The sequence below is a fragment of the Myxine glutinosa genome, chromosome 10 (genome assembly GCF_964187855.1).
Source record: "Myxine glutinosa chromosome 10, kmMyxGlut1.1, whole genome shotgun sequence".
In the NCBI taxonomy this organism is placed as follows: Eukaryota; Metazoa; Chordata; class Myxini; order Myxiniformes; family Myxinidae; genus Myxine; species Myxine glutinosa.
Window position 1 is genome coordinate 68087450 of NC_136270.1, and position 26836 is coordinate 68114285.

Below are 26836 nucleotides of genomic sequence, written 5' to 3' on the forward strand. Positions count from 1 at the left end.
GGATGGCAAAAGCACTATATTCACTACAGGTGTTCATGTTTCGGTCAGTTCCACTTGACACTTCGAGAGGCGAGAGAACTCCGAGCCTTCAACATTTTTGTCTGCCTTGTGTATGTACAGGCTTGGTTTCGGGCTCCACAAGCTATTGAGGCTCCCCTGAATGACATTAACCTCTTCAAGAAGTTGGAAAAGTTTGAACAAATCAATCAGAAGATGGCTCAGGCAGCCTTGAAGGCACTTGGCCGCCACACGTGGTACATGAGCCCAGTACTCGTGGCATTTGCATTCTTTGACACCAGAATTGACAAAGAAAGCAAGATCAATATGATTGAAGCATTGAAAAATGACGGTGAAAACCCCTCTCCAAAGAGACCAGCTATCAAACGAGGAACCGCCCTGTCAATCGCTGGCCTCATAACAAAACACACCAAGCATTTCTTCAGCATCCTAGGGACCCCAACTGATTGGATGGATAAGGATCCTGGTTCATGGGAGCAAGAAACCAGCTTTCAGGAAGCAAAGAAAGCCGCCAGTGGCTTAGTCGTGGTGAACGACAGGGCAGAAAGGGGTGTCGCATTGATACAAGACTACAATAAGCTCCTTACAAAGGATGAAGAGCAAAAGCAAGCTCTGCTCCAAGTTGTTGCTGCTCACAGGAAGATGTACCCCGATGCCAAGAAGGCAACAGTGGTGAAACAGGCCCAGAAATAGGAGTTACATTTCTCATTATATTTGGGTTTTTTAATATTATGTGATATGGTGTCTCTTCATTTTATGAACAACATTTGGATTGTTATCATTGAATTTGAGTTTTCATAGCAATATAGTGCTATTTGTGCAGCTATTGTAACTTGTGTTTGCTAGAATACAAAGAAAGTGAGTGGAGGGTGGATTTTCATAAAACAAACTTCTGGTTTTGCTTTCGATCCATATCTATCTATAATTCCAGTAATCTCTGTTTGTTTGTTTGTACGTTTGTACGTTTGTACGTTTGTACGTTTGTTTGTCTGTGACCGCTGTTTCTCGACAACTACCGGTCCGATATACTTGAAACTTGCCAGGTATATTGCTGGGGACCCGAGGATGTGCCTTTTCAAGGTTTTAAATTAATCGGACAAGTACTTACCGAGCTATGGCGATTTAGCCGTTCGCCGTTCGCTTTGGCTTTGCGAATGGACCAAACCATTCATGTAAATAGAGGGGGGGGGGGGTGTTCTGTGGTCGTTCGCTTTGGCTTTGCGAATGGACCAAACCATTCATGTAAATAGAGGGGGGGGGTTCTGTGGTCGTTCGCTTTGGCTTTGCGAATGGACCAAACCATTCATGTAAATAGAGGGGGGGGTTCTGTGGTCGTTGCGAATGGACCAAACCATTCATGTAAATAGAGGGAGGGGGGTTCTGTGGTCGTTACTGCCACGTGGTTTCAAAGTTTTTTTTTTTTGTTGTTGTTTGCACGCATGTTTTTTTGCACCCACGTACGGGCACGCCCTAGGATGTTTACACACACACACCCCTACACAAATTTTTTTTTTTTTTTTTTTTTTGGCAAGGAACGGGCACCCACGTACGGGCACGTCCTAGCTTATATATAGTACGGGCATGCCCTAGTATAGAAAAGTTTTGTAGACACCTTTAGTTTGAAGGCTGATGTGGCACCCCTAAATAAAATCAGATTGCTTTCATATTTGGTGTCTTTTCATTTTGGAACAAAAGGAACAACATAAAGCCATGTCCCAGTAAATATTTTTTTTAAATTATTTTGAGCACCACCCTAATATATATATATATATATATATATATATATATATATATATATATATATATATATATAATATATAATTAATCTGCAGCACACTATGCCTTTAATCTTCAGATCAAGCGGTATGGTAAAAATAAAAATGTGGTTCATAAGTGGACAACATAGCACATCGTGACTTGGTCCCCACTCCGTTTGAAACCTCGATGCCAAAGTCGGATCTGGTGCAATCTTTGTTGAACAACTAAATCTATTTATTTATTGATGTATGAGAAAATGGTCACACCTAGTTCTTAAAATAATTTTATGTTGGCTCCTCCATCAGCCTAGACTTTTGCATTCACAAAAATGACATCGGAATTATATTTTGTATGCGTTTTTAATTGATTGTGTTCACACCCGAATCCAGTCATCCATTGAACTCTGCGTGCTGACCCACCACACCCCCCTCCCTCCCACATAGCCGTGTTCTGATTTTATGACATCGAGAATGTTTTTAGACTGCCCTGAGTTATGGCGATTTTCCCGTTCGGGCAATTGATGGCAACGGAGTTGGTCGCTAATAATTTTGTGTCTGCAAAGGTTACGTGCAGTACAAATTTATTTTCGACACCAGCTGTGGCCTACACGGCCGTGGAAAATAATTTAAGAATATAATGACCATCTTGCATTATCTGCTAGCTACGCGTCAAGGTTAGTTTCTTGATAATAATTGCATTCTTTTGTGGCAAATCCTCAAATGATGCTACTTAAAATAATAAAAAATTCTGCACATCGCAGCTTTCTCGTGTACATTCACGCCGTAGTGGTGCTTTGAATTGGGATTTTATTGGGGAGGAGGGCCTCTATAACCATGGCGAAAGCTACTTGTCAAGGAGAAGGAAAACTGAATTACAACCAATGGGTAGGTCTGTTTGGCATTCCTATTTGGGCTGATAGGTCTTGATGCCTGGAACCTGGTTCAGGTCCAATGTCGTATTGTTCCCAAAGGGATATGAAGCAATATCTCAATCTGCGTAAGAGTTCTGTGTGCATTTTAAATCTGGTTTTTGTAATTGTCTCGTGCCAGTTCGCTTTGGTTTCTCGTATCTCCGCTACATTGAGCTTCTTCCGCGTCACCATTTTAATTATATGCATAAAAGAAAACAAAAGCATTTTGTTCCGACAATAAAACATAATTTGCAAAACATCTCATTTTGTTCCTGCAGTAACCATGTGCATGTTAGTCTATTTGAGCTTCTTAAATCAATTTTAGATGCAGGCCACATTGTCAATGGCAAGATTAAAAGGCAAGACCACAAACGCAAAATACATACACCAAGCAATAAAATTGTTGTATTTGTCCAAGTCTCCCTCTGGTTTTGTCCCCCGTCGCACCGCGGAGCGAAAGGGGGACTATGGTTTTTCCCTCCGTCCGTGTGTGCGTCCGTGCGTGCGTACGTGCACTGCAATATCTTTATAAAAGTAAGCGAAGGACCGAATTCTAATTTGGTATGTGGGTGCAACTAGGCATATGGAAGAACCCTATTGAAAATTAGGTCGCCACGTCAAAATCGAAGATGGCTGTCACCATATCTAAACCTTGTGAGCACGATATCTTGAAAAGTAAATGTCTGAACCTTGTGAGCGGAATATCTTGAAAAATAAATGAACTACTAACTTCTAATCCGGTGTGCGGGTGTATCGAGGCATACGGAAGAACGCTATTGAAAATTGGGTCGCCACGTCAAAATCCAAGATGGCCGCCATCATATATATATATATGTCTGAACCTTGTGAGCGAAATATCTTGAAAAATAAACGAACTACTAACTTATAATCTGGTGTGTGGGTGTATCTACGCATAAGGAAGAACGCTATTGAAAATTGGCTCGCCACGTCAAAATCCAAGATGGCCGCCTTGCGTCTTCCACTTTGTCAACTCACATCACTTCACCGACGGGGGACCTAGGCGTAACGCTTGTTTTCCTTTGACCTTGCTTTTGGTGTTCTACCCTCTCCTCCCCCTTTTTCTGCTATTCCTATTGTTCTGTTGTCATGATGCATCCTGTGTTCTAACTCTTCCATGAGCCTTGACTTTGCATCCCAAAAATATGTTTGTGGCTTTTAGGCAGTGAGACTGTGTGTTTGTCCATTGTCTGCCAATGTCTCTGTGATTTGGCTATTTGTTGCTTTTATCGAAGTGCCTTTATATATGCTCTTATCGTTGTTGTATGCGATTTCTTTGGAAGTTTTTCCATGAGCATTGGATCAATGTAAGTCATTTTGAAAGTATGGGCATTGTCTGCAGGAACATGCCCCCAGAGAATATAGCTGACATCTCAGGAACAAGGACGCTTCAAAGTCTGATGCCCATCACATGGGGAGAAATCACAACAAGAATCTTAAGTTGTGTCTGCCAATGTTGTCAGAAAGGGCCTCGTCAAGGAGAGTGCCTTAACGAAAGCCCAAGTGAATCCGCGGAAGATGAATATGATGAAGGTCACTGCTGCTGTCGAGGATGCTGCACCCAGAGCTGAAAGTCAGAATGCAAATGCTGATGGTTTCATTTTGAAACTATCAAATGCGTTTTGCCAGAAGCCCTTCCAAATTCCAGGGATTGCTCATCATGTTATGGATATCGAGTAATCATCAAGTACTACTGCTTGATCAACTCGTGAAATGAACTTTTTTTTCTTTCTTTTTTTGTATACCAGATTGAGGCTCATGAACGAGCTAACATTAATCACACAAAAAGTCAAACCGACACACAAAACACAAAATAAGGGGAGTGGTAGACAAGATGGGGAGAGAGGGGGAAGGACACAAACACAACATTTGAGAGTAAGGACATCGAGAGAACTGTGGGAGGGAGAGGGCTTGGGGGGAGGTGTGAGAGGTATAAAACATATGGACACTGCAAGGACTTCCAGGAAAGAAGTTGGAATTTCACAAAAGTGAAATTGGGGTGAAAATTAGCAGGGGTAGAAAAGATCAAGGTTTTGGATGGGGGAAGATAAGAGATGGTGGTGAACAGCTGTTTTAAAGACCTGGAGGGAGGAGTGGGATTGAAGAGAGTGGGGGAGTTTGTTCCAGAGGTGGGAGAAAAGGGGAATGAAAGAGTGAAGGTGAGCAGAGAGCCTAGATTTTGGCAGTTTAACTATAAGAGGGTTGCTGGCAGATCTTGTGCGACCTGCAGGAATATATGGGGGACAGAGAGCTGGGGAGAGAGCTGGGGGAGCAAGGCCAGAGAGGAGTCGGTAGAAGACAGAAAGACCACCAACCTGCCTGTGGTGAGTGAGTGAAAGGCCCTCGGAGTTAGCTTCATCGCAGGAGATTCCAATGATTCTGAAAGCTTTGGTTTCAACAGCGTGAAGCTGAGCTAGGGGTGAGCTAGGAGCACCGGCCCAGAGGGGGGAACTATTCGATTGAGCTGCGGATGAAAGCCTTGTATGTTGTGAGGAGCTCAGGTGTGCCAAGGAAGGACTTCGCACGACGGAGGATGCCCATTTGGCGACTGGCTTTGGAGGCCAGCTTGGAAATGTGGTTTTCCCAAGAAAGATCATGGCAGATAGTGAGACCCAAAATCTTGAGCGACAGAACTTCTTGGAGAGCATTTTTGAGAAAGTGGTTGGGAGGGTTTTCCAGTCGGTCTTTTCGGAGATTCATAGTAAGTGTGGGATTTGTCAGGATTGTAAGACATGTTCCACTTGTTTGACCAGTCTGTGATTTTGTCCAGGTCTGCAGAGAGTGAGGAGGCTGCAGACTGCCGATCTGAGGGATGAGGAATGGAGCGGCAGAGAGTGGAGTCATCAGCAAAGAGATAGAGAGGATTTTCCAGAGAGTCGGAGAGATCATAGATGAATACCAGAAAAAGCACTGGGCCCAGAACATGACCTTGGGGTACTCCAGCCAGAACAGGAATGGGAGATGAGAGAAATCCATCAGGGCCACACGTTGACTACGACCAGAGAGGAAGTCCACAAGCCATGCGAGGAGATTTCCATGGATACCATAGGAGGAGCGTTTGGTGAGCAGAGCTGGGTGCCAGACCGTATCGAAGGCACGTGATATGTCAAGGGAGACAGCTCTGATTTCCTGTTTGGCATTGAGGACCTCCATCGATTGTTGAGGCAGCAGAAGCAGCATGTCCAGAGTGGAATGACCTGGTCTGAACTTCAAATTTACCTGATAATTTGTATTTTAGTGGATTCTTTATGTGCCTGAATTTGCTTAAGGTGGAATCGAGACACAGAGGGCCGAATTTACGAAGGTGTTTAGTGAGCGACTTGCTAACACAGACTTAACCCTTAAATATTGACAAAAAACATCTTTGTATGCGCACAGCCAATTATCTGTTTAAATAGAAATTAACAAAGGGAGATGAACATCTGTTTAGTTGTGCGCGTTTAAACAGCCGATTGGCCGATTAAGCACCGCCCATACATATCTCCAACATCCAATTGAAATAATGCACTTCGATAGAATCAAAGTGCCGCAGACAATTTTTGGAAGGGATTCAGAGCATTGCTCCTCATCGTAGGTTGATCCAGGTGATCTAGCATTAGATTCAGCACCCAACAAAGTGATTCCTTTGAGATCCATCCATCCCTCCTGTGAGATTATCCATCCCTCCTTCCACTCATCCATCGCTCCTGCCACTCATCCATCGCTCCTGCCACTCATCCATCCTTCTTTCCACTCATCCATCCCTTCTTCCACTCATCCAACTATCCCTCCAACCATTGATCATGTAAAAGACGTCTGTGAATGTGTTCAATCTCTATATCCAAGCTATTGTTACCACATGTATGCTACTCTGGGTAAACTAGATTGAAGTGATCGATGATGGATATTGAAACATCTATCATCTTTTATGTTTGGGTTGTATACTCCAGTATAAAATTAATTAGTGACTAGCTATTTATTATGTATGCAGACCTGGTGACGTTTTGCCACTCCTTCTGTACCTTTAGAGTTATTCTTAAGTTAACTTAAGCTGCCAATATGTATAGCAGAGTACAACTGCAGTCCTAACTAACACTTTTGCCTAATGCTTGCTTCATGGCCTTAAACACACTCTTAAACAAGCCCTCGCCGACTTTGTAAAAGTTTCTTTGTTATTTAAATGCTTGTGATTCGGTTTTGATCCCGCATTAGTTAATCACTCTTCGATGGGCGATTAACTTTGAACAGGTGGTCATCGCACGATTATCAATTCTACATGAGTCTAGCTCTTAAACGTCTTTCGTAAATACGGTCCCGATGGTTCTAAGACCCTAAAGGCCGAATTTACGGATCATCCGAGGCAGAGTTTAGCTCGGCGACAATTAAAAAAAACAAAATAAAATAAAAACACCCACATTCACGGGTTAGTTGAGTTATTGTGCTTTGTCTGCTTTCATGGCCATATCATGAGGGACAAAGCTTGTCCCAAAGCTTGTGTATGTCAATATTTTGGACACTTTGTCGAAGGAGCGAGCAATATTATAACAATACAGGTTAAGGGCAACTCGGATCCAAATTAATTGCCGACGACAGCACTCAGCAAGGTCCTAAAGCGAGACAAACTTCAAACCATTTTATATCCAGATTTAGTGAATTATCTTATGTTTACAAAAGTATTTACACCCTGGAAGACGTGAAGGCGTGGAAAGGTTTGGACGCCTACAACTAGTCTGGTTGGATCAGTGATGTGGCTGTTCTTATGGCTATCACGTAGGTGGTATGAGCAAAGGTAGGCCTATAAAACATCAATGACACAGACTCAAGTTGGCAGAGCAGATGATACAACGTTATATAATTATGTTAATATCATGCCTTTCTGCTCTGCCTCTCCTTCAATATGCTCAGTTTTGTTTGTATGCAGCCCCTGTGGCTGTTGGTTGCATCATTTTCTGGAAGCGCGGCTGTGCTGATTTATGCAGTGCCCCTTATACCATTAAGCTGGTACTCATTTTGCCTAACTTGGAAGGATGATAGTCAACCCACCTGGTGTTAATTCAACGGCCTGACAGCGGCTTGAACTCAAGACCCTAAGATCTTAAGCCAGCCACCTTAACCGTTAAGCCAACACCAGGCTTCTCAGATGCTTATCTGGCCCCAAAGATTGATCTTCTTTTGTCAATTCCAGGAAAGACACCAACTAATGTGAAAGACAACAAAATAACTAATACCAGCAGACGGGGTGCCCAGTTCACCGTCCATCGGCAGGGCAACACACACAGTGATAAATCACGCTACCTGTAAACCACTGGGATGGCAGTTTATAGCTGGGTATGGATTTGAACCCAGGCTAGACAACTTAGAGGCGAGTTTGCATACCTGTAGGCAATCCTGTCGCCTCTTACCATGTGGTACAAAAAAAAAAACTATAGCAATGCGACTGTGTCGCCAATATGCCTCCGCGTAATCCCTGCCCGTGGCAATGGGTAGATGCCCTCGTTCACTGTACTTCAAACAAGTTTGGTTTAAATCCCTTCAGTTGTTTTGAAGTATCACGTTTGTTTTTAACCACAGGACAGGTTTCACATCGATCAGTGAAGCGTTTTCGGAGAAGGGATTTTTTAAAATATCATCTTTAAAGCTAATATGGCTGCCAAACTACGTGACATATGATATAAAAAATGTACACTCTGCATATGTATGGGTAATGGATCACGTTTGTGAAGTTTCGTGTTGATCGTATAAGATTTGTTTTTCTATCCAAGATGGCTACCAAGCCACGTGACCTACAACGTCATCATTTTCAAACTATATGCACCAATGGTGTTAGATAACATTTGTAAAATTTAGCATTGATAGGGTAAATGGTTTCAGAGATATAATTATTTAATATTTTCCTTCAATCCAATATGGCTGCCAAACCATGTGGCCTATGATGTCATAAATTTAATATATCAATGTTCTTATTTCGTATGCAGCCTGTGGCTGCTGGTTGCATCATTTTTCTGGAAGCGCATTTGTGCCGCTGATGCAGTGCCACAATTACCAGCAAGCTGGTGCACAATTTGCCAACCTCGGAAGGATGACAGGCTGAGTCAACCCCCCTCGCGTTAATTCAACGATCAACCGGGATTCAAACTCAGGATCCTAGGATCCCAAGCCAGCAACCTAACCATTAAGCCAACACCAGGCTAAGATTTATAGGATAAGGCATTCAATATAAACAGTATACCACTATAGTATAGCATGGCTGGTATACCACTTCACCGATGATGTCATCATTATCATGCTTTTGTTCCCCCATTGGGAGTACTTGACAATGTGCCAAGTTTCAAATTTATCCATTCAGCAGTTGTCCGAGAAATATATTTTTAATTATATGCATTTAATCTATGATGGCTGCCATACCATGTGACCTATGACATCACAATTATCATAAAAACATTCTGCATGGGTGTCACTCCCACGCTGAAAGTTTTGTCGCAATTGGACATGTGGTTGCTGAGAAAAACGAAGTTTAGCCCATACGGACGGACAGGTGGACAACCCGAAAACATCATGCTAGTCCAGGAGCCCAGAAGGTTTATTCAAGTGAAAAGCGCCGGAATATTTGACCTCATGGGCTGATGGGGTCATCCACCGACATCATAAAAATGTATTGCTGCCGGGTCTGACCCGTGGCTTTCCCCCCGAAATCACTCAATTAGTGACGCCATTACCGAAAAACCTATTTTGCTCAATATCTGGAGAACTATGCATGATAATATCACGAATAAGGTGTCCATACCTATGTTTACATGGTCAATCATTACACTGACACCCGCATTATTGCTAGAAAATGTATAGTTTTCCAGGTAAATGTGTAGACCCCGCTCATTAAGCGACGCCATTACCGAACAACCATATATGGAAAACTTGCAAATGTGCAGTTCACATAATTAACTTGATGTCCTCTTGGCATTACAAGTCTTCTCTATCACTTTCGTCACTCTCATCACTGTCCTCACTCCAAGCATTATCTGACTCTTCCTCATCTACTGAATTATCTTCCACGCCATCCCCGTCATCCTCATGTGGGCCTGTGAGGGACTCTGGAACTGAATTTCCTGGATACCAGTCTGGTTCAAAGCAGTTTTGAGACAACTTCCATCCATAGTCTGTCGGACTCGCCCCACCAGTTGGATCTGTCTGATCAGCTCTCTTTCAGATTATTGCCACACAGTGCACCCTTTTCATATGATTACCAAGTGTCTTGGCGCACGGGGGAAGAGAGGCACAGTTTATCTTCTTTATTCTGGCAAGGGGCTCCTTTTCGTCACCACCACCCATTCGCATGAATGCCTCGTATCTGGCTTCATTAATGTCAGAGGTTTTGAAGCCATAGAGCACGCAGACAAAGGATGTAACAGCTTGGACATCTACCTCCTCAGCTGTTGGAGATCGCAATGCCATCACATGAGCTGCATCTGACTCCATCTGCTGGAAGGGCTTCACTTTGCCCTTTCTGTAGAAACACGATGTGAAATCACAACCAGTCAAGGCATGAAGGCCGATTAGTGCTTCAGTGATACCAGTCTGTTTTTTCTCAAGAATGGCAGCTAGTTTAGTGACATCAATGTACCTTCCTTGGTTGCCAGATCCATAGTCCATGATGATGTTGATTCCTTCCGACCTTCCAGAAAGCCCAAGCAGAATGATGAAGACGTCCGTATCAGTGGACCTTACTAGAATGTTACCAGTGGAAATGTTGTTTGCGTGAAAGGCAATGAGTGTGTCAGCTTCTTCATGTCGACATTGGAGGTCATTCAGTTCCTCTATTTGCAGCACATCATCCTCGTTGTTCTTCATCTCCATACACACACCACCATGTGAAACATAGTGTTTTTCTTCCATAAAATATACTTCCCTGTATTTCTGAAGCTAGTGCACCCGCTCACTACAGGAGCCACAGGAAGGGTCATGCTGATATTATCCTCTGGGCTATATATACACAAAGAATTAAGTTAAGCACCCCCCCGTTTTTTTACAACCTCGCACATTACAAGTTTGTTGTCGTCAAAACAGTGTAATATACCCATGATATTGCTATATTTTCTGGAGAAGTGATATTATGGTCACATAAAAACATAACAATCATGCCGTTTTCAATATTTTATTCTGAATAATTTAAGGTGAAAATTTTTGGGAATTTTAGGCATATTTTCACCTCAATTTAAGTATGGAGCTATAGGTCCATCACAGACAGTGTGGATGACGTTTATGTTTTCTAACGTACAGTCATTGTTCTGAGAAGACCTCTAGCGATCTTTGCGTCAATAACGTGTGTAGGACCCACGTGATCGGATGGAGCAAGGTGCTGTGACAACCATCCCCTGGCCTGCGTACAGTCCTGACCTGAACCCCCTCGAGCACGTTTGGGACATGTTGGGACGACAAATTGCGAAGATGGTCCCTCCAATAGCCAATCTGGATGAATTGGAACGTGCATTACATCGGGAATGGAACAACCTGCCACAGCAACGCATACGACGGCTTACAGGGTCTATGAGACGTAGGGTTGAGTCAGTGATCCGATCACGTGGGTCCTACACACGTTATTGACGCAAAGATCGCTAGAGGTCTTCTCAGAACAATGACTGTACGTTAGAAAACATAAACGTCATCCACACTGTCCGTGATGGACCTATAGCTCCATACTTAAATTGAGGTGAAAATATGCCTAAAATTCCCAACAAATTTCACCTTAAATTATTCAGAATAAAATATTGAAAACGGCATGATTGTTATGTTTTTATGTGACCATAATATCACTTCTCCAGAAAATATAGCAATATCATGGGTATATTACACTGTTTTGACGACAACAAACTTGTAATGTGCGAGGTTGTAAAAAAACGGGGGGGTGCTTAACTTAATTCTTTGTGTATAGATTACAGTGGATTAATAACAACACTAATGATAGTAGCATGATATTAATGCAATGACAAATCAAAATTAATACTCATAAAATCCCCTCTCTCCAAGGGGATTTTCCGCCTTAAACAAATGCTTGTTAACGTATATAAATAGCTTTCGGTGGGGCACCCCTAAAATATTTTAAACCACAAACAATATGATTACCTTTTCAAGTAATGGTCGCTACTGCTAAACTGAAATGGAGGAAACCCGGTGTGTATTCAGTTGCCAAGTCAGTTGTTCCTTCTCAACGGTTTCAAATGGAGTGCTTGCTTGAGTACTTAAGCCACTTGGGCACAGCCCCGGTGCTCTTGAGGCCCGAACCTAGATCTACTGTAATCTATATACCCTAAAGAGGATAATAGCATGACCCTTCTTGCCACGTGCTGAGAGGTGAATATTTTATATTTAAGGTAAGATATGCATGATTTAATTTATTATCATATTGTTATGGACGTGCTGGCTGGGTCACAAATGGCCTCGGAACTATAACTGTGAAAATAAATATGTGTTTGTGTGGCACTTAGCTCTTATCAGCTCTTGAACCTCATCAGGAATCGTCCCGGTTAGCGCTTCCTTGCGCGTGAAAATGTGCTCGTTGGCGCGAAGTCTGTGCGCGGGAACGACTTTGGCGCACAGCTCGCTCTTCCAGCCGCAAAGCCCAAAGCGAGCAGGCCGCGCTCGGCCACTCGCCGTCTGTTCTACACCAGCATCCACCTCTCCCAGCGCAAGAGCGCTATGAACTCCGACCACTCGCCGTGAACTCCCGAGGCAGAGCGAGATATCAAATCATGACTGTTCACCGCTGAAGCCAGAAGGTCAGAGCCAGCCAGTCTACCGGATCCCTACTTATGATACATGAGGGTTTCTTTTCCTTCATGATAGTCGGAGCACACTACCTATTCAATTCTACCTGGATTAAGGTATTGCCTACCCCCCACAAACTTAACACTATGTCTAACCAATGGAAGAAACAGATGATCGAGCAGGTTTAGAAAGTCTATATAGATTTAGCAAAGGCACGTATTTACAAACAAGTATTCACAAAGATGCAGTGTCACAAAGAACAGTCTTAAACCCGAGCACGTGAAGAACCCCTTATACATTTGGCCGTACCACTAAAACACAATGCAGGTGTGCCTCATTGAACTGGGAAATTAAGACAAGAAAGGGGATAGAGAGAGGAAGAAGAAGTCGGACATACACAATATTGTCAACCCCTTTCTCACCCGCACGTGAGCTGGCTGGCCCTCGTGGGTCCCAACGTGAAGAGGGGGGAAAGGGAATAAGAAGATAAAGAGGATGGTGCGGTGCAGCGTATCGGGAGAGGTGCAGGTGTATGCAATGTATACGTGAGAGGAAACTGTGAGGGTGCTAATCAGAAGCCCCACCCTGACGGGCCAAGGGGAAATCGGGCCAAGGGGCAATCGTTGAAGCTTTTTTATGCATCTCAAGTGAACAAATTAGAAGTAGCGATAGAAGAAAGATTGTGTAAGTCAGTGTGTTTATCCCCTGTGTCCAGGGAACTTCTGCTGCCCGTCTTCTCTCGACCTCAAGGCACCAGCCTGCTCAACCCCGCAGAGTTTTGTCATTGTAGAGGTTCATCTTTTAGTGATGAACGTTCTTGTGGCACAGCTTTTCTCCTATCGTTGCCCAGATATGTAGCAGTCCAGATGCTTGGAATTCTCCGGCTTTTGTTACTCCTACGCGAGGTGTGACTTTTGGGAAGGAAGGTCACCTCAGCACCCTTTGACCTTCGCCCATCGCCTTCCCATTGCCGTGTACCCGATCCTTCCCTTCTTCATAGCTGCTCGGAGGGTCAGCCGTGTAGCTTCCCTCACTGCAGCACACGTGGTGTTGAATGGCTTGCGGAGCGGCGATGGCAGCACTGAAATGATGCAGTGTGGAAGACTCAGATAGCGCTGGAATGCCTTTGATAATGTATTGTGTATGTCTTGTAATGTAATGTGTACATGTCGCTGTGTTGTGCTGTAGGACGGTGCTGGGAAGGAGAGGAATTATGAGCGATGGGGAGAAAGATTAGAAGGGATTGAGGAAGAAAGAGATTTTAGAAAGGGGACGAATTACAAAGGGGATTTAGACTTGCTATACACACACAACGCATTTCCCCGATACGAGGGGAAGGGTAACTCTAAGTAAACAAAATTGCTATGGGAATATCTAAAGTTGGGATCCCTTATGTGTTGAGTGCAACTCTCCGGGGTTTTTCCATAACCGCAACAATATAATGGAATGTGTGATGAGAGTTGTAAATATGTGATCATCATTTAAATCCTCTAGCGAGTAAATAGCTTACAATTGAATTCCAGTCAATTTCTTACAGGTTGAGGTTCTTACTTTAGTGTAAGGCAGTGGTTCCCAACCTTTTTCTGATTGAGTACCACTTGGAGGTCCCGTACCGTCGCCGCATACCACCTGGTTCCAGAAAAACTCAATTCGATAAGATATCAATTTATTCACAAGCAGAACACACAAATGAACTAACTGTCAACAAAGAACACAATTTAATGCGAGGGCTGCATCTGTTTCTTCTCCACCAGCTGATCGATGCGGGGCATAACTTTGCTCACAGCACATCGGAAATCATGCCCGGGCGCAGCAAGACGGTTCCGGCTCTTTGACTTGATGGTCAGCATGGCTGAGAACCCCTGCTCGCACTCCCACGTAGAGGGGAAAAGCAGTAGCTGGGGAACAGCGTGACGGGCTAGTATCGGGTACGAGGAGGCCATGCTCACCCAGAAGTTCATAGGAGAGCATTCCTTGTGCTTCGTCTTTGCTGTCTCGTCAGCCTGGACATCTATGAGCTCCTTTTGTTCACCGGTCCCGACAGGCAGATCGCCTGGATCAATGGAAAACGGATTGGCGATGTAGGCACAACATGTGACGTCTGGGAGGTAATGCATCAACTCAGTCTTGAGCAGTGAGAGGTGACGGACGATTTCTTGGGAAAATTCATCATTGGGCTCGCTCTCAAGGGTAGTCAGGAGTTCGAACATTCCGTAGCGTTTGCTCTCCATGTTCTTGATCCAGAGGTCCAACTTCCTGACAAACGCTCCCAGCTTCGAGATGAAGTCTGAGACAGTGCAGTTGGGCCCTTGGAACGACAGGTTTAAGTGGTTGAAGACCCCAAAAATGTCCGACAGGTAGGCCAACCTTGAGATAAACTCCTCGTCCTCCAGATCTTTTTGAAAATCGTGTTCTTTCTCCGTGAAGAATATGAGGAGTTTATCCCTCAGTTCAAAGAGACGCCTCGTCGTATTCCCCCGGGAGAGCCAGCGAACCTCTGTGTGGTAGAGGAGACAGATGTGGTCGGAGCCGAGATCTTCACAGAGCAGTTTGAACAGCCGAGTATTCAGGGCGGATGTTTTCACGAAATTCACGATTTTGATAACTCGGTTCAAGCATGATAACAAATTCGGAGGGAGCATCTTAGTTGAAAGGGCGAATCTGTGTATGAAACAATGGACACCGGTGGCGTTTGGTGACACAGCTTTCACATGGGCTTGAAACCCTGACTTTCGACCGAGCATAGACGGAGCCCCATCTGTCGTGCATCCGACCAACTTTCCCCAATCCAGTTCATTCTGCTTGAAGAAATTGTCCAAAACATTGAAAACATCCTTTCCTTTCGTTGTACTGGATAGCTCCTGGCTCAGCAGCAGCTCAGTCTTCATAGTATTATTCTGTGTGAAGCGAACGTAGACAAGTAGTTGACAGCAGTTGGTGACGTCCGTCGATTCATCGAGTTGGATTGCAAACCCAAACTTTGAGGCTCTCACTCCCGCAATCACTTGGTCAGCAATGTCGCCTGACATTTACTCGATACGGCGCTGTACAGTGTTGTTCGAGAGGGACACACTGTCCAACTTCGCCATCGCCTCCTCTCCAATCACGTGCCTGACCAAGATCTTTGCCGCTGGCATGACGAGAGACTCTGCAATGGTATGCGCCTTCATGTTTTTGGCCACCAGGAGAGCGACTTCATAGGATGCTTTGACAATCCCTGCCCCCTTCTGGTAGAACTGGCCAGTCTTGTCCAGGCGCTGCCGCTTCACGTTCCCGCCAAGTCGCTGGAAGTAGCTCTGATCTCGGTCCTTCTTGTCCGCGTGGTTTGTCTCAAGATGACGTCTGAGCAGGCTGGGTTTCATGGCCTCATTGCAAAGGGACTTCATGCAGACCACACACTGCGGAAGAGCTTCTCCTCCACGTTCGATTGCTATGAAACCATACTTTATGTATGTCGGGTCATACTTTCGCTTCGGCATGTTGTCAAATCCTGTGGGGAAAAAAAAAAAAAAAAAATTCGTCAAGAATAAAATAATTAATCAAGAAATAAATAAAGAAATATAGAAAAAATAAATAAAATAAAGATACAATATAATAACAAGTGAAGTGAAACACAGACGAGTGCTAAGACACGTACACATTCACAGTATGGAGGCAGCGGGATAACTGCCAGCGCCGAGTGTGTGTCAGGGTTCCCAGATGTATCAGGCCAAATCATTTTTTTTAAAGGTTGAGCCCGAAAGTGCTCGCGAACCACCTGGAAGGCCCTCGCGTACCACTAGCGTACCACACTAGCGTACCACAGGTTGGGAACCATTGGTGTAAGGGAACTATGTTGTGAGATTTACGATTTAAATGAAGTTGAATAAAGGTTGTTGTAAAAGTAATGTCATTTACAGCAATCCTTTAAATGTTAATTATTCAGCCTGGTGTTGGCTTAGCGGTTAGGGTGCCGGCTTGGGATCCTCGGATCCTGGGTTCGAATCCCGGTCGATCGCTAAATTAAAACCAGGGGGGTTGACAGCCTGTCATCCTTCCGAGGTCGGCAAATTGAGTACCAGCTTGCTGGGATGAATGATCCCGGTGTGTACCCCGGTTTAGAATAGGTACACCGTATCCCTGCGCATCGTAAGAGGCGACTAAGGGTTGGCGTCAGGAAGGGCATCTGGCCATAAAAACATTGCCTCAAACAGGGAACCATGATTGTCATGGGGCCCGCAAGGCTAACCTCCGCTCTAGCGGGGAAAATGGCCTTAAAACAATCAGTCATTCATTTCATATTCTTTAAATTGTATTATATTTAAGGAATAGTCGATATTGTACAATTAATAGTGTGTGTGTGTCTGTGTGCACGTGTGTGTGTGTGTGTGTGTGTGTGTGTGCACGTGTGTGTGTGTGTGTGTGTGTGTGTGTGTGTGTGTGTGTGTGTGTGTGTGTGTGTGTACGCGCACTGAAGGAACTGCGCTCCAACGCGAGTCGAAAGAATTGACGCGACCAAAGACGGAATTCGTCCGAGTTGCTTTATTGAAACAAAACAGCTCAGGTATTCTGACCAGCCCGTTTTTCGGGCAACAATATATATACACATTTATGTCGGGAAGTTTGCCCGGCAAAAGCTATACCGGGCATGCCCGGGTATCAAGGGCGAGCCTTGGAAAGGCGAGTCTGGACCCGCCCGGGCGTGTTTGGCTGCGGCCTGGCAAGTCGAGGCTGGGCGTGCCCGGGCGCTCTGGGCGAGCACTGGAAAGGCGATAGCGGGCATGCCCGGACGCTCTGGGCGAGCCCTGGAAAGGCGATAGCGGGCATGCCCGGACGCTCTGGGCGAGCCCTGGAAAGGCGATAGCGGGCATGCCCGGACGCTCTGGGCGAGCCCTGGAAAGGCGATAGCGGGCATGCCCGGACGCTCTGGGCGAGCCCTGGAAAGGCGATAGCGGGCATGCCCGGACGCTCTGGGCGAGCCCTGGAAAGGCGATAGCGGGCATGCCCGGACGCTCTGGGCGAGCCCTGGAAAGGCGATAGCGGGCATGCCCGGACGCTCTGGGCGAGCCCTGGAAAGGCGATAGCGTGTGTGTGTGTGTGTGTGTGTGTGTGTGTGTGTGTGTGTGTGTGTGTGTGTGTGTGTGTGTACGCGCACATGTTTGTTTGTGGTTTGTGTGTGTGCACGTGTGTTTGTTTGTGTCTTTGTGTGTGTGTGTTTGTTTGTGTGTGTGAGTGTGTGTGTGTGTGTGTGTGTGTGTGTGTGTGCGCATGCACGTGTGTTTGTTTGTGGTTTGTGTGTGTGCACGTGTGTTTGTTTGTGTCTTTGTGTGTGTGTGTTTGTTTGTGTGTGTGTGCACATGTGTTTGTGTGTTTGTGTGTGTGTGCGCACATGTGTTTGTGTATGTGTGTGCATGTGTGTTTGTTTGTGTGTGTGTGTGTGCACGTGTGTTTGTGTGTGTGTGTGTACATGTGTTTGTTTGTGTGTGTTTGTTTGTGTGTGTGTGTGTGTGCACGTGTGTTTGTTTGTGTGTTTGTTTGTTTGTGTATGTGTGTGTGTGTGTGCACATGTGTTTGTGTGTTTGTGTGTGTGCGCGCACATGTGTTTGTGTGTTTGTTTGTGTGTGTGTGTGTGTGTGCACTCTGGGTGGGACTGCCTTTGTGAGCTCCGAGGGCTTTCTAGTTGCTGTAAATATCATCCGCAGGTGTTACCGACTCTGAGAATCCATCTCGGACTACGGCACTGGCAGCCCCTCTCTCGTACGTCTACCATCCCCGACGTCCTCGTTGTTTGTTTGTGTGTGTGTGTGTGTGCACGTGTGTTTGTTTGTGTGTGTGTGTGTGTGCACGTGTGTTTGTTTGTGTGTGTGTGTGTGTGCACGTGTTTGTTTGTGTGTGTGTGTGTGTGCACGTGTGTTTGTGTGTGTGTGCACGTGTGTTTGAGTTTGTGTTTGTGTGTGTGTGTGTGTGTGTGTGTTTGTTTGTGTGTGAGTGTGTGTGTGTGTGTGCACGTCCGTGTGTGCATACAAGTTGTTTTTGCCTGCTATCTCCACATATCGGTGGATTTCAGGAGATGCACCTGCCTGGTCTCACAGTATCCACCTCCATCGACACACATACACGCGTGTAAATATAGAAATACTTTTTTCGTACCTTTTATTGGGAGTTTGGGAGTGATAACACCACGGTTTTCAGCGAGTAGAATGCTTTTCAAATCCTGTATCCAATGGCACATCTCATTTCGAACCTGAAACGCATTTACATCTCTTCTCTTGTTAAATATTACACACGTTATGCAATTTGAAGGTAAAGACGAAGCTGAATATGCTTCACTTGGCCTGGCAATACTTTGCTTGATGCCCTGAAGGTGTGTGAATATATTTCAATATTTTAGTTGAAGCCAAAGCCGTGTTTTGCCATTTCTTTATCTCCAGGCATACAGGTGATACCGCAGATGAGACCGGGCAGGTGTGGCAGCCGTTTTCGCCAGTCTAGTTTGCGAGTTTTCATATTCCATTGGATGCAGGTTTCAAACTCACTCGGCACAGCAATGTGATCGAGAGGCACTTTCGGCCTCCATTCCTACAGCGGGCAGCTTTTCGTCGCTCCTATTATTCTCCTGGAAAATCTCATTACAGTCCCGGTGCTCATTGCGGAATGCGAATGTGGCCGCCGCACTCTGGGTGGGGGAGCATCTTGTCGGGCCAAGACCGACTGCTACTTGCGGAGTAAACCGCTTGGGTTTCTCACCCACTGTTGCAGGGTGCAGTCCAAACAGGTTAACGAATGATGGAATGGGGAGTATTAACCAATTACCGCTCAGCCTTTGCTTGCGTTGGGCCGTGAGAGCCGGGAATCAAAAAAAGGGACCTCGTGCTGAGTTTGCCCCATTGCATCTGCTGGCATTGGCGGAAAATGGTGCTTGGTGGCTCTTTTGAAAGTTTGTTTCCGATGGCTCGTTAAGGACTGCCTTTGTGAGCTCCGAGGGCTTTCTAGTTGCTGTAAATATCATCCGCAGGTGTTACCGACTCTGAGAATCCATCTCGGACTACGGCACTGGCAGCCCCTCTCTCGTACGTCTACCATCCCCGAGTTGCGATTTGATCGTGTTTGGCATCCTGGGCAAATACAACGAGGACGTCTGCCAGCTGGCATGCCCTCAGGGAGCCATGGCCACTAATTAGTGACTAATGATGTCGTTTGAAATGCTAATGGGCACCATGCACATGGCCTGGCATGTTATGGAAATAGTGCAGCATTTTGTCGAGATGCTGCTTTCATCCCACAATTAAGGTGATTAAGTATGGATAAAGTTGCTGCGTTGTTTTATTCCTTTATTTATTTATTTATTTCCTCCTTGCTTTGAAAGCCTCTTCCTCTTCCATTCAGTTCACATAAATGGGTACTGTCACCCTTTTGTCCTTTGCTTTTCCTCGTCTACCCGTTCAGGCCACCTTGAGGGAGGGACCTGCTCCTTTCCCCATGAAGGGTGAAGCCAAAGGACGTGATGTTTGTTAACACGTGCTTCTGGGACCAGTTTGGCAACTTCATTCTCTCCTTAAGTGTTAAGCACAATCTCTTTACTCATTCGACTTGGGCGTTCCACTTGGATCATTAAACTGAAGTTGTTGTTGCTGTATGGGTCCCAGAGGGCAAAGCCGTTATTTAAAAGTTCGTTCAATTCTGCTCTCATCTCAATGATTATATTGGGGAAAGTAGTTTATGGCATTCGGGGTTCTTTGCAATTTTGCAAATGCTATTACCGATGAAGTCTTTTGTGAATTTAATGATGCATTTCATTATGTGATTTTAATCAATTTGTTTGTTTCTTTCCAGTTTGGCAATAATTACATGAACATGACTGACCCAAGCTTTCTGTCCACAACGGAGGTGAGTTTCGTCTTCTTTGTCATACTATTATTAGCTCACCTGGAACGAAGTTCAGGGGAGCTTATATGGCGCGTTGTCCGTCCATAAACACTTGCAACTTATTCTCCGAAACCGCTGATGGGATTGCCACCAAACTTGGTACAAATGATATTTGTTGTGTTGTGACTAAAGCGTGTTCACGGAATTAAAGAAATCTGGGTCTAAGAAGTTTTACCGGGGGTCAAGGTGGATCCAGGTTTGACCCCCCAAAAATAGGAATTTGCTTTTTTCTCAGAAACTACACACACGATTTCCATGAAACTTGATCATAACCATCACCACCCGTTATGTACCGAAGTTTATTCACGGCACTAAGAAAATCGAAGTCTAAGGGGGTTTATGAGGGGTCAAAGTGCGTCCAGGTTTGACCCCCCAAAATAGGTATTTTTTTGTTTGTTTGTTTAAAGTCTTATGATTATGTTTGTATGATTCCACATGCTGCGCTGTCTTCTAGCAACCATTGAAATTGGTTTAAAATACCTTTAGTCATGTAGTATGCTGTTTATTCCACCAGGTGAGCGCCCAGGGGTATTGCCCCTATGTTTATTATTACCTCTGGTGGATGGAGGTTATGTTTTCACCTATGTCTGTTGTCATTTTTTTTTTTTTTTTTTTTTTTTTTTTTGTATACAAGATCGAGGCTCGTGAAAGAGCTAACATTAATCACACAAAAAGACAAACCGACACACAAAACACAAAAAACAAGGGGAGCGGTAGACAAGATGGGGAGAGAGGGGGAAGGACACAAAAGAGAGGGGGAAGGACACAAACACAACATTTGAGAGCAGGGACATCGGGAGGACTTGGGGGGAGGTGGGAGAGGATTAAAACATATGAACACTGCAAGGACTCTGGGGTGAATTACCGGGGGTAGAAAAGATCAAGGTTTTCGATGGGGGAAGATAAGAGATGGTGGTGAACAGCTGTTTTAAAGACCTGGAGGGAGGAGTGGGATTGAAGGGAGTGGGGGAGTTTGTTCCAGAGGCGGGAGAAAAGGGGAATGAAAGAGTGAAGGTGAGCAGAGAGCCTAGACTTTGGCAGTTTAACCAGAAGAGGGTTGCAGGCAGATCTTGTGCGACCTGAAGGAATATTGGGGGGACAGAGCACAGAGAGAGCTGGGGGAGCAAGGCCGGAGAGGAGTCGGTAGAAGACAGAAAGACCACCAACCTGCCTGCGGTGAGTGAGTGAAAGGCCCTCGGCGTTGACTACATCGCAGGAGATTCCAATGATTCTGAAAGCTTTGGCCTCAACAGCGTGAAGCCGAGCAAGGTGTGAGGCAGGAGCACCAGCCCAGAGGGGGGAACAGTATTCCATTGAGCTGCGGATGAAAGCCTTGTATGTGGTGAGGAGCTCAGGTGTGCCAAGGAAGGACTTCGCACGACGGAGGATGCCCAGTCGGCGACTGGCTTTGGAGGCCAGCTTGGAAATGTGGTTTTCCCAAGAAAGATCATGGCAGATAGTGAGACCCAAAAGCTTGAGCGACAGAACTTCTTGGAGAGGATTGTTGAGAAAGTAGATGGGAGGGTTGTCCAGTCGGTCCTTTCGGAGAGACATTGTAAGAGTGTGAGATTTGTCAGGATTGAAAGACATGTTCCACTTGTTTGACCAGTCTGTGATTTTGTCCAGGTCTGCAGAGAGTGAGGAGGCTGCAGACTGCCGATCTGAGGGATGAGGAATGGAGCGACAGAGAGTAGAGTCGTCAGCAAAGAGATAGAGAGGATTTTCAAGAGAGTCAGAGAGATCATTGATGAAGACCAGAAAAAGCACAGGGCGTTATATCTGCACAGGGCACAGGGCGTTATATTTAGTCTGTGAGCGTTATATCTGAAAAAAATATGGATGGATTTGAACGAAACTTGGTGGACAGGTTGGGTGTGTGACAAGGAAGAATTGATTTGATTTTGGTGAAGATCCGGATCCAGATCTGGATACGAGAATTTTTTTAAAATCGCAATTCTTCACCATTGAGAGATGGGACCAAAAACGATATATATAGCATGATATCTCAAAATGGTGTGGATGGGTTATGACAAAACTTGGTGGATGTATTGCATTATTTGTCTTTTGTTTGTGTTTTGGCAAAACCTGATCTACGGCTCATGTTTGAGCTTTTCCGAGGTACATGTATGGCAATGCAAGACAAGGACATTATGGAATGTCATCATACTTTACATGGCTTACAAAGACAATGAAGACAAATTAACACAGCTTAATGGGATTGCAACAAGGGGATCCCAGCTTAATGAGCTCAGTACTCAGATGGGAATAGTGTGGTATGAAGTGTTCTTAAAAGTATCTCCCGTAGGAATTTCATGTTAAAATTGATTTTTTTGCTTTTCTGTATTGAATTGGGGGCAAACTATAGGGAAATTATGGGGTTCAAATTTTCCTGGCCCTGGGTCCCCTTCCAGAGCGCCCTTTCCGCCCTATGACCCTCCCCCTCCCCCACTAGCTCCGCTTAAAATGAACCTAAATCTTGGTCGTTTTAGGGGTTTTTTGATGATGCTGAATCCATTTTTGACACTTTTACAGTGACATATGCATTCATTGACCCCCTGTCATGTGCAAGGTGTTGGAGGGGGTGGGGTGTTCTGTCAATGGACCCCACCCTGTAATAACCCTGCGCTTATCTTGGGTAAATAAGAAATCAACGTGTCCGACATTATAAGTTTTTTGGGGGGATATTTTTTTAATGAAGATGAGTCAATAAATGACACATCCTGTGATCTACACAGTGTATCATCAAGGGACCCGACTTAAACTGAACCGTCTGATGACATGTTCCAGCGATTTTTGCACGAGACTATATATGAAATAAAAACTGAAAATACCAATCATAATGTACACCTTTATTATTGGGTTTGTTTCACAATACAATCCAACTCGGATGAAAAACATGCTTTATGAGATTTGTTGTACAAATTGGCAATGTACCTTCGGTTTGGCCTTTTTTGATAAACTCAGAATGTTTTAATTTGCACAAGTACATCGTAATATTAAAAATAAAAATCCAAACCAAGGACGTAATTATTTATCATCCTTGTCCTTATCCACACCAATCATCATCACATTAAACTGTTTGCTGATTTATTCATCATCCTCATCGTCATCCTCGTGGGTATCATCCTTAATTACGTTTCCACAATCACTGCCAAAGCACTTACAGAGACAAGTACAGGGAGGTCTGTTCTTGAAGCAGCTGCACCTACCTTTACACCCTGGTTTACATGCACATTTCGTCAGTTCAATCACAGCTCGAGGGGTGGGCAGGGCGAGACACCTAACTGGAACATCAACACCTTCCTTAACATTCCAACCATTTTCTTCAATGGGAGGATGAGCCGGACAGTTGGTAGTGTATGACTGATAACGCATGGCAACGTAATTTGCACGTGTGATATGTGGTAGTAAGGCAGCACGAGTAGGAGGTAACATCTCTCCCTCCAAGTTCTTGGAACGAAACATTTCCCATTTTAGAGCTGGTGGGGTTGTAGGACCTGCCAAGCAGTACATGTGGCAGATCAACTGCTCCAAACCCTTGACCTGTGTTGGAAATTCGCCATTGACCAGGACACTCTGAATAGGACCTTCACCAAGCAGCCTGAAGCAGTTGATTGCTGGGTCATCTTCTTCAAGCTTCATGTAGGCACCAACCCAGGTCTTCTTGAAAATACCAACAAATTTCCCACCCCAGTCAGCGCCGGTGAAATTGTGGAGTCCAATGAGTCCTTGGCATTTGTGATGTCCAATTACTTGCACTCGCTCTACCACATCAATTTCTCTGTATTTTCTGCCGTTACCGGTCAAGAACTTGAGGCGAGTTAGAGCTCCAAGTCGACCATGAGAGACCAGGTCAAGAAGAAGCGTGAGACGTGATATCTCCCGCGAAGCGTTCTCGGTTAATGATGACAGGACTTGGTGAGGAATAAGTGCATTGGCCTCTTCGTGTGAATGTTCTTCTTCAAAGTCATAGCCTTTTATCTTGTTGCTGTATACAACAACCAGCTTGAATGCCCTGTAATCGGCAAAGTTTGCAAGCAAACCCTCGGCAAACATGGTTGTCAGTCGACGTTTGGTCTTTGAGGAAGATAGAATCTCTTTGAGAGACATTGTGAGCTTCATTTCTGGGTGAATTTCAAATTCAGTGGACATTGCTGCTCTATTCTGGCATGCCTTGTTCTTCAAAAATACTTATTTCACCCATAGAATGAATGATATGGGGCAGGCCAATTGAGAGGGGTGTCTGGACAGTGCTGAAACCCATCTTCCTTCTTTGGTTGATGCTTCACCTGACGATCAGTTTGAGTATTTAGGATGATGAACTGGCAAGCGACGTCAAAAACTTTATCTACTTCTTCATTTCGAATTCCAGAAACTTTGAGAACATGACAGCCAAAGAGGAGATGAGTGAGGAAGAACTGGAGTATCGGAGGATTCTCAGTCTTCAAAGCTACCGTTGAATGACCAGTTTCGGTACTCCATCATCTCCTCTCGTAGAATGTTTGCCATGCTCTTCAAGTGGTCAATTGTGTCGTCATTATCCAGCATCGCAGACCGAAGTTCCATAGCAATGCTATCTGCCGTTGGGAGGACAAGATTGTCGGGTTCATTTTTGCGTAGCGATTTGACGAACTGGACATTAGGAAGCCGTTCAGATATCAGTTTTTTCAGATGCTTGCAGTAGTTTTCTAGCCTGGTGTTGGCTTAGCGGTTAGGGTGCTGGGTTGGGATCCTAGGATCCTGGGTTTGAATCCCGGTCGATCGTTGAATTAACGCCAGGGGGGTTGACTCAGCCTGTCATCCTTCCGAGGTCGGCAAATTGAGTACCAGTTCACTGGTAATTCCCTGTGTGTCGCAAGAGGCGACTAACAGGGTTGGCGACAGGAAGGGCATCCGGCCATAAAACATTGCTTCAAAAAAGGGGACCACGGTGCCCAAAAAAGGCCAACCCCTGCTTTGCGGGGGAAAATGGCCTCGAAAGGTGGTTCTTTCTTGCGGTAGTTTTCTCTCATTAACCTCTACCTGATACCTCTTCAAAATTGACAAGTATGCATCATTCACCTCAGCCATGCTTCGGGTAACATCATCGTCAGAGAGGGTGTTTTGAATAGAGAGGAGCAGCTGTTCATCACATACAGAGCGAATGAGCTTGGCATTACTGTAATCTAATGGAGTGAAGGTGCGCTTTGCATAACTCAAGCATTTCCTATGATAGTACTTTTCAAGAGCAGAAGCATCCCCGGCGCTCTCTAACTCAGATACACAAGTTCTTACACGGTCATCTTGAGTCTTTGGTTTTATCTCCAGGAAGTTTTCACCCATTTTGTCTGACAAAACGTGATGAAGACGTTCTGAAGCATCGTTGGGACAAAATCTGCAGGACCAGAACAAATACACCTTTGCCTTTGGTGTGGTTGATGTCCGGGTGGGAAGAATCATTTGCGCTGGAAGGTCGCCCAGGCCCTCAAGAGGAACATGCATAGGAATCAGGCCTGGTTCGTTTACCTCTGAGCCTTTCACTCATGCTCTTCTTGACGATGGGTTTCCGACATTCAGTATGATAACGCACAGATTTGCGGTCCGCTTCACTCAAGCTACCTAAGCGGTCACTAAGTTTTTTTCATATCAAGCTGACTCAAAGATGATTGTTCATTACAGCAAACAATTAGATCTTCAATAATTTGGGTTACTCACCAGTCTCTTGCTTGGGGTAGCACCCTCATTGCAGATGATGCACACACTGCTTGACATGATGATTATAATGTCTCACCTGAAACAGAAAAAAAACAAAACAGCATTAGCATGTTCCAAAAGTTCTTCAAAATAAAACAACATTCCTAAAATTTGTTCATAATCAGTGGACATACACAAGAGTTCAGTCCTGGATGGGGGGGGGGGGGTGGGGGGGGGGTGGGAGAGGGGTGTGCTCCCAGAAGACGGGGGGGGCTCCAGAATGAGATCTAGGGACAGGAAAATTTGAACCCCATCATTTTTCAACATCTAGACTCCAAATCAAACTGAAAATGCAAAAAAATCAATTTTAACACACAAATCCTACGGGATTACACTTCATTCCACACTGGAATGCAAGGCAGGCCGATCCAGAAACCGTCATGTATGAATGTAGCGTTATCATTGTGGTTTGTCATACTTGTCCATGCATCGGTGTTCACCCCGCTATCTGTCCAGTTGAACATGGCACACACATTAAAAATTCATCACGTTTTGGTTGTACGTCAGGATCGCCTGATTTATTGTGAAACTTGCCTGCCCCGCTGCTGCTGGTTGCTTTTCCTGCCGACTCGCAGCTGACCAGTATCACTATGGCATGTTCATAAGCTACCTGTCTTGCCCTTGGGGACAATTTTCATGTTCACCTTGGTGTTTTAATCTCCACATTGAAATAGCATTCCGCACTGGCATTCCTGTGGTTTTCACTTTTATACAATTGTTCCTGCCCGTTATGTTTTGACAAATTCACCTTAATGG

General features: G+C 45.0%; 1 protein-coding gene across 3 annotated transcripts in view; it reads left to right on the forward strand.

Annotated features, from left to right (window-relative positions):
* The window catches only part of LOC137434123 (TOX high mobility group box family member 4-B), a 212944-nt gene that overhangs the window by 112099 nt on the left and 74009 nt on the right, over positions 1-26836 (forward strand). For all 3 annotated transcript variants that reach the window (XM_068126812.2, XM_068126813.2, XM_068126811.2), the window contains one exon: positions 20255-20308. In XM_068126812.2, the coding sequence (XP_067982913.2) occupies positions 20255-20308 (54 nt within the window). The remainder of the gene's footprint in view (positions 1-20254; positions 20309-26836) is intronic.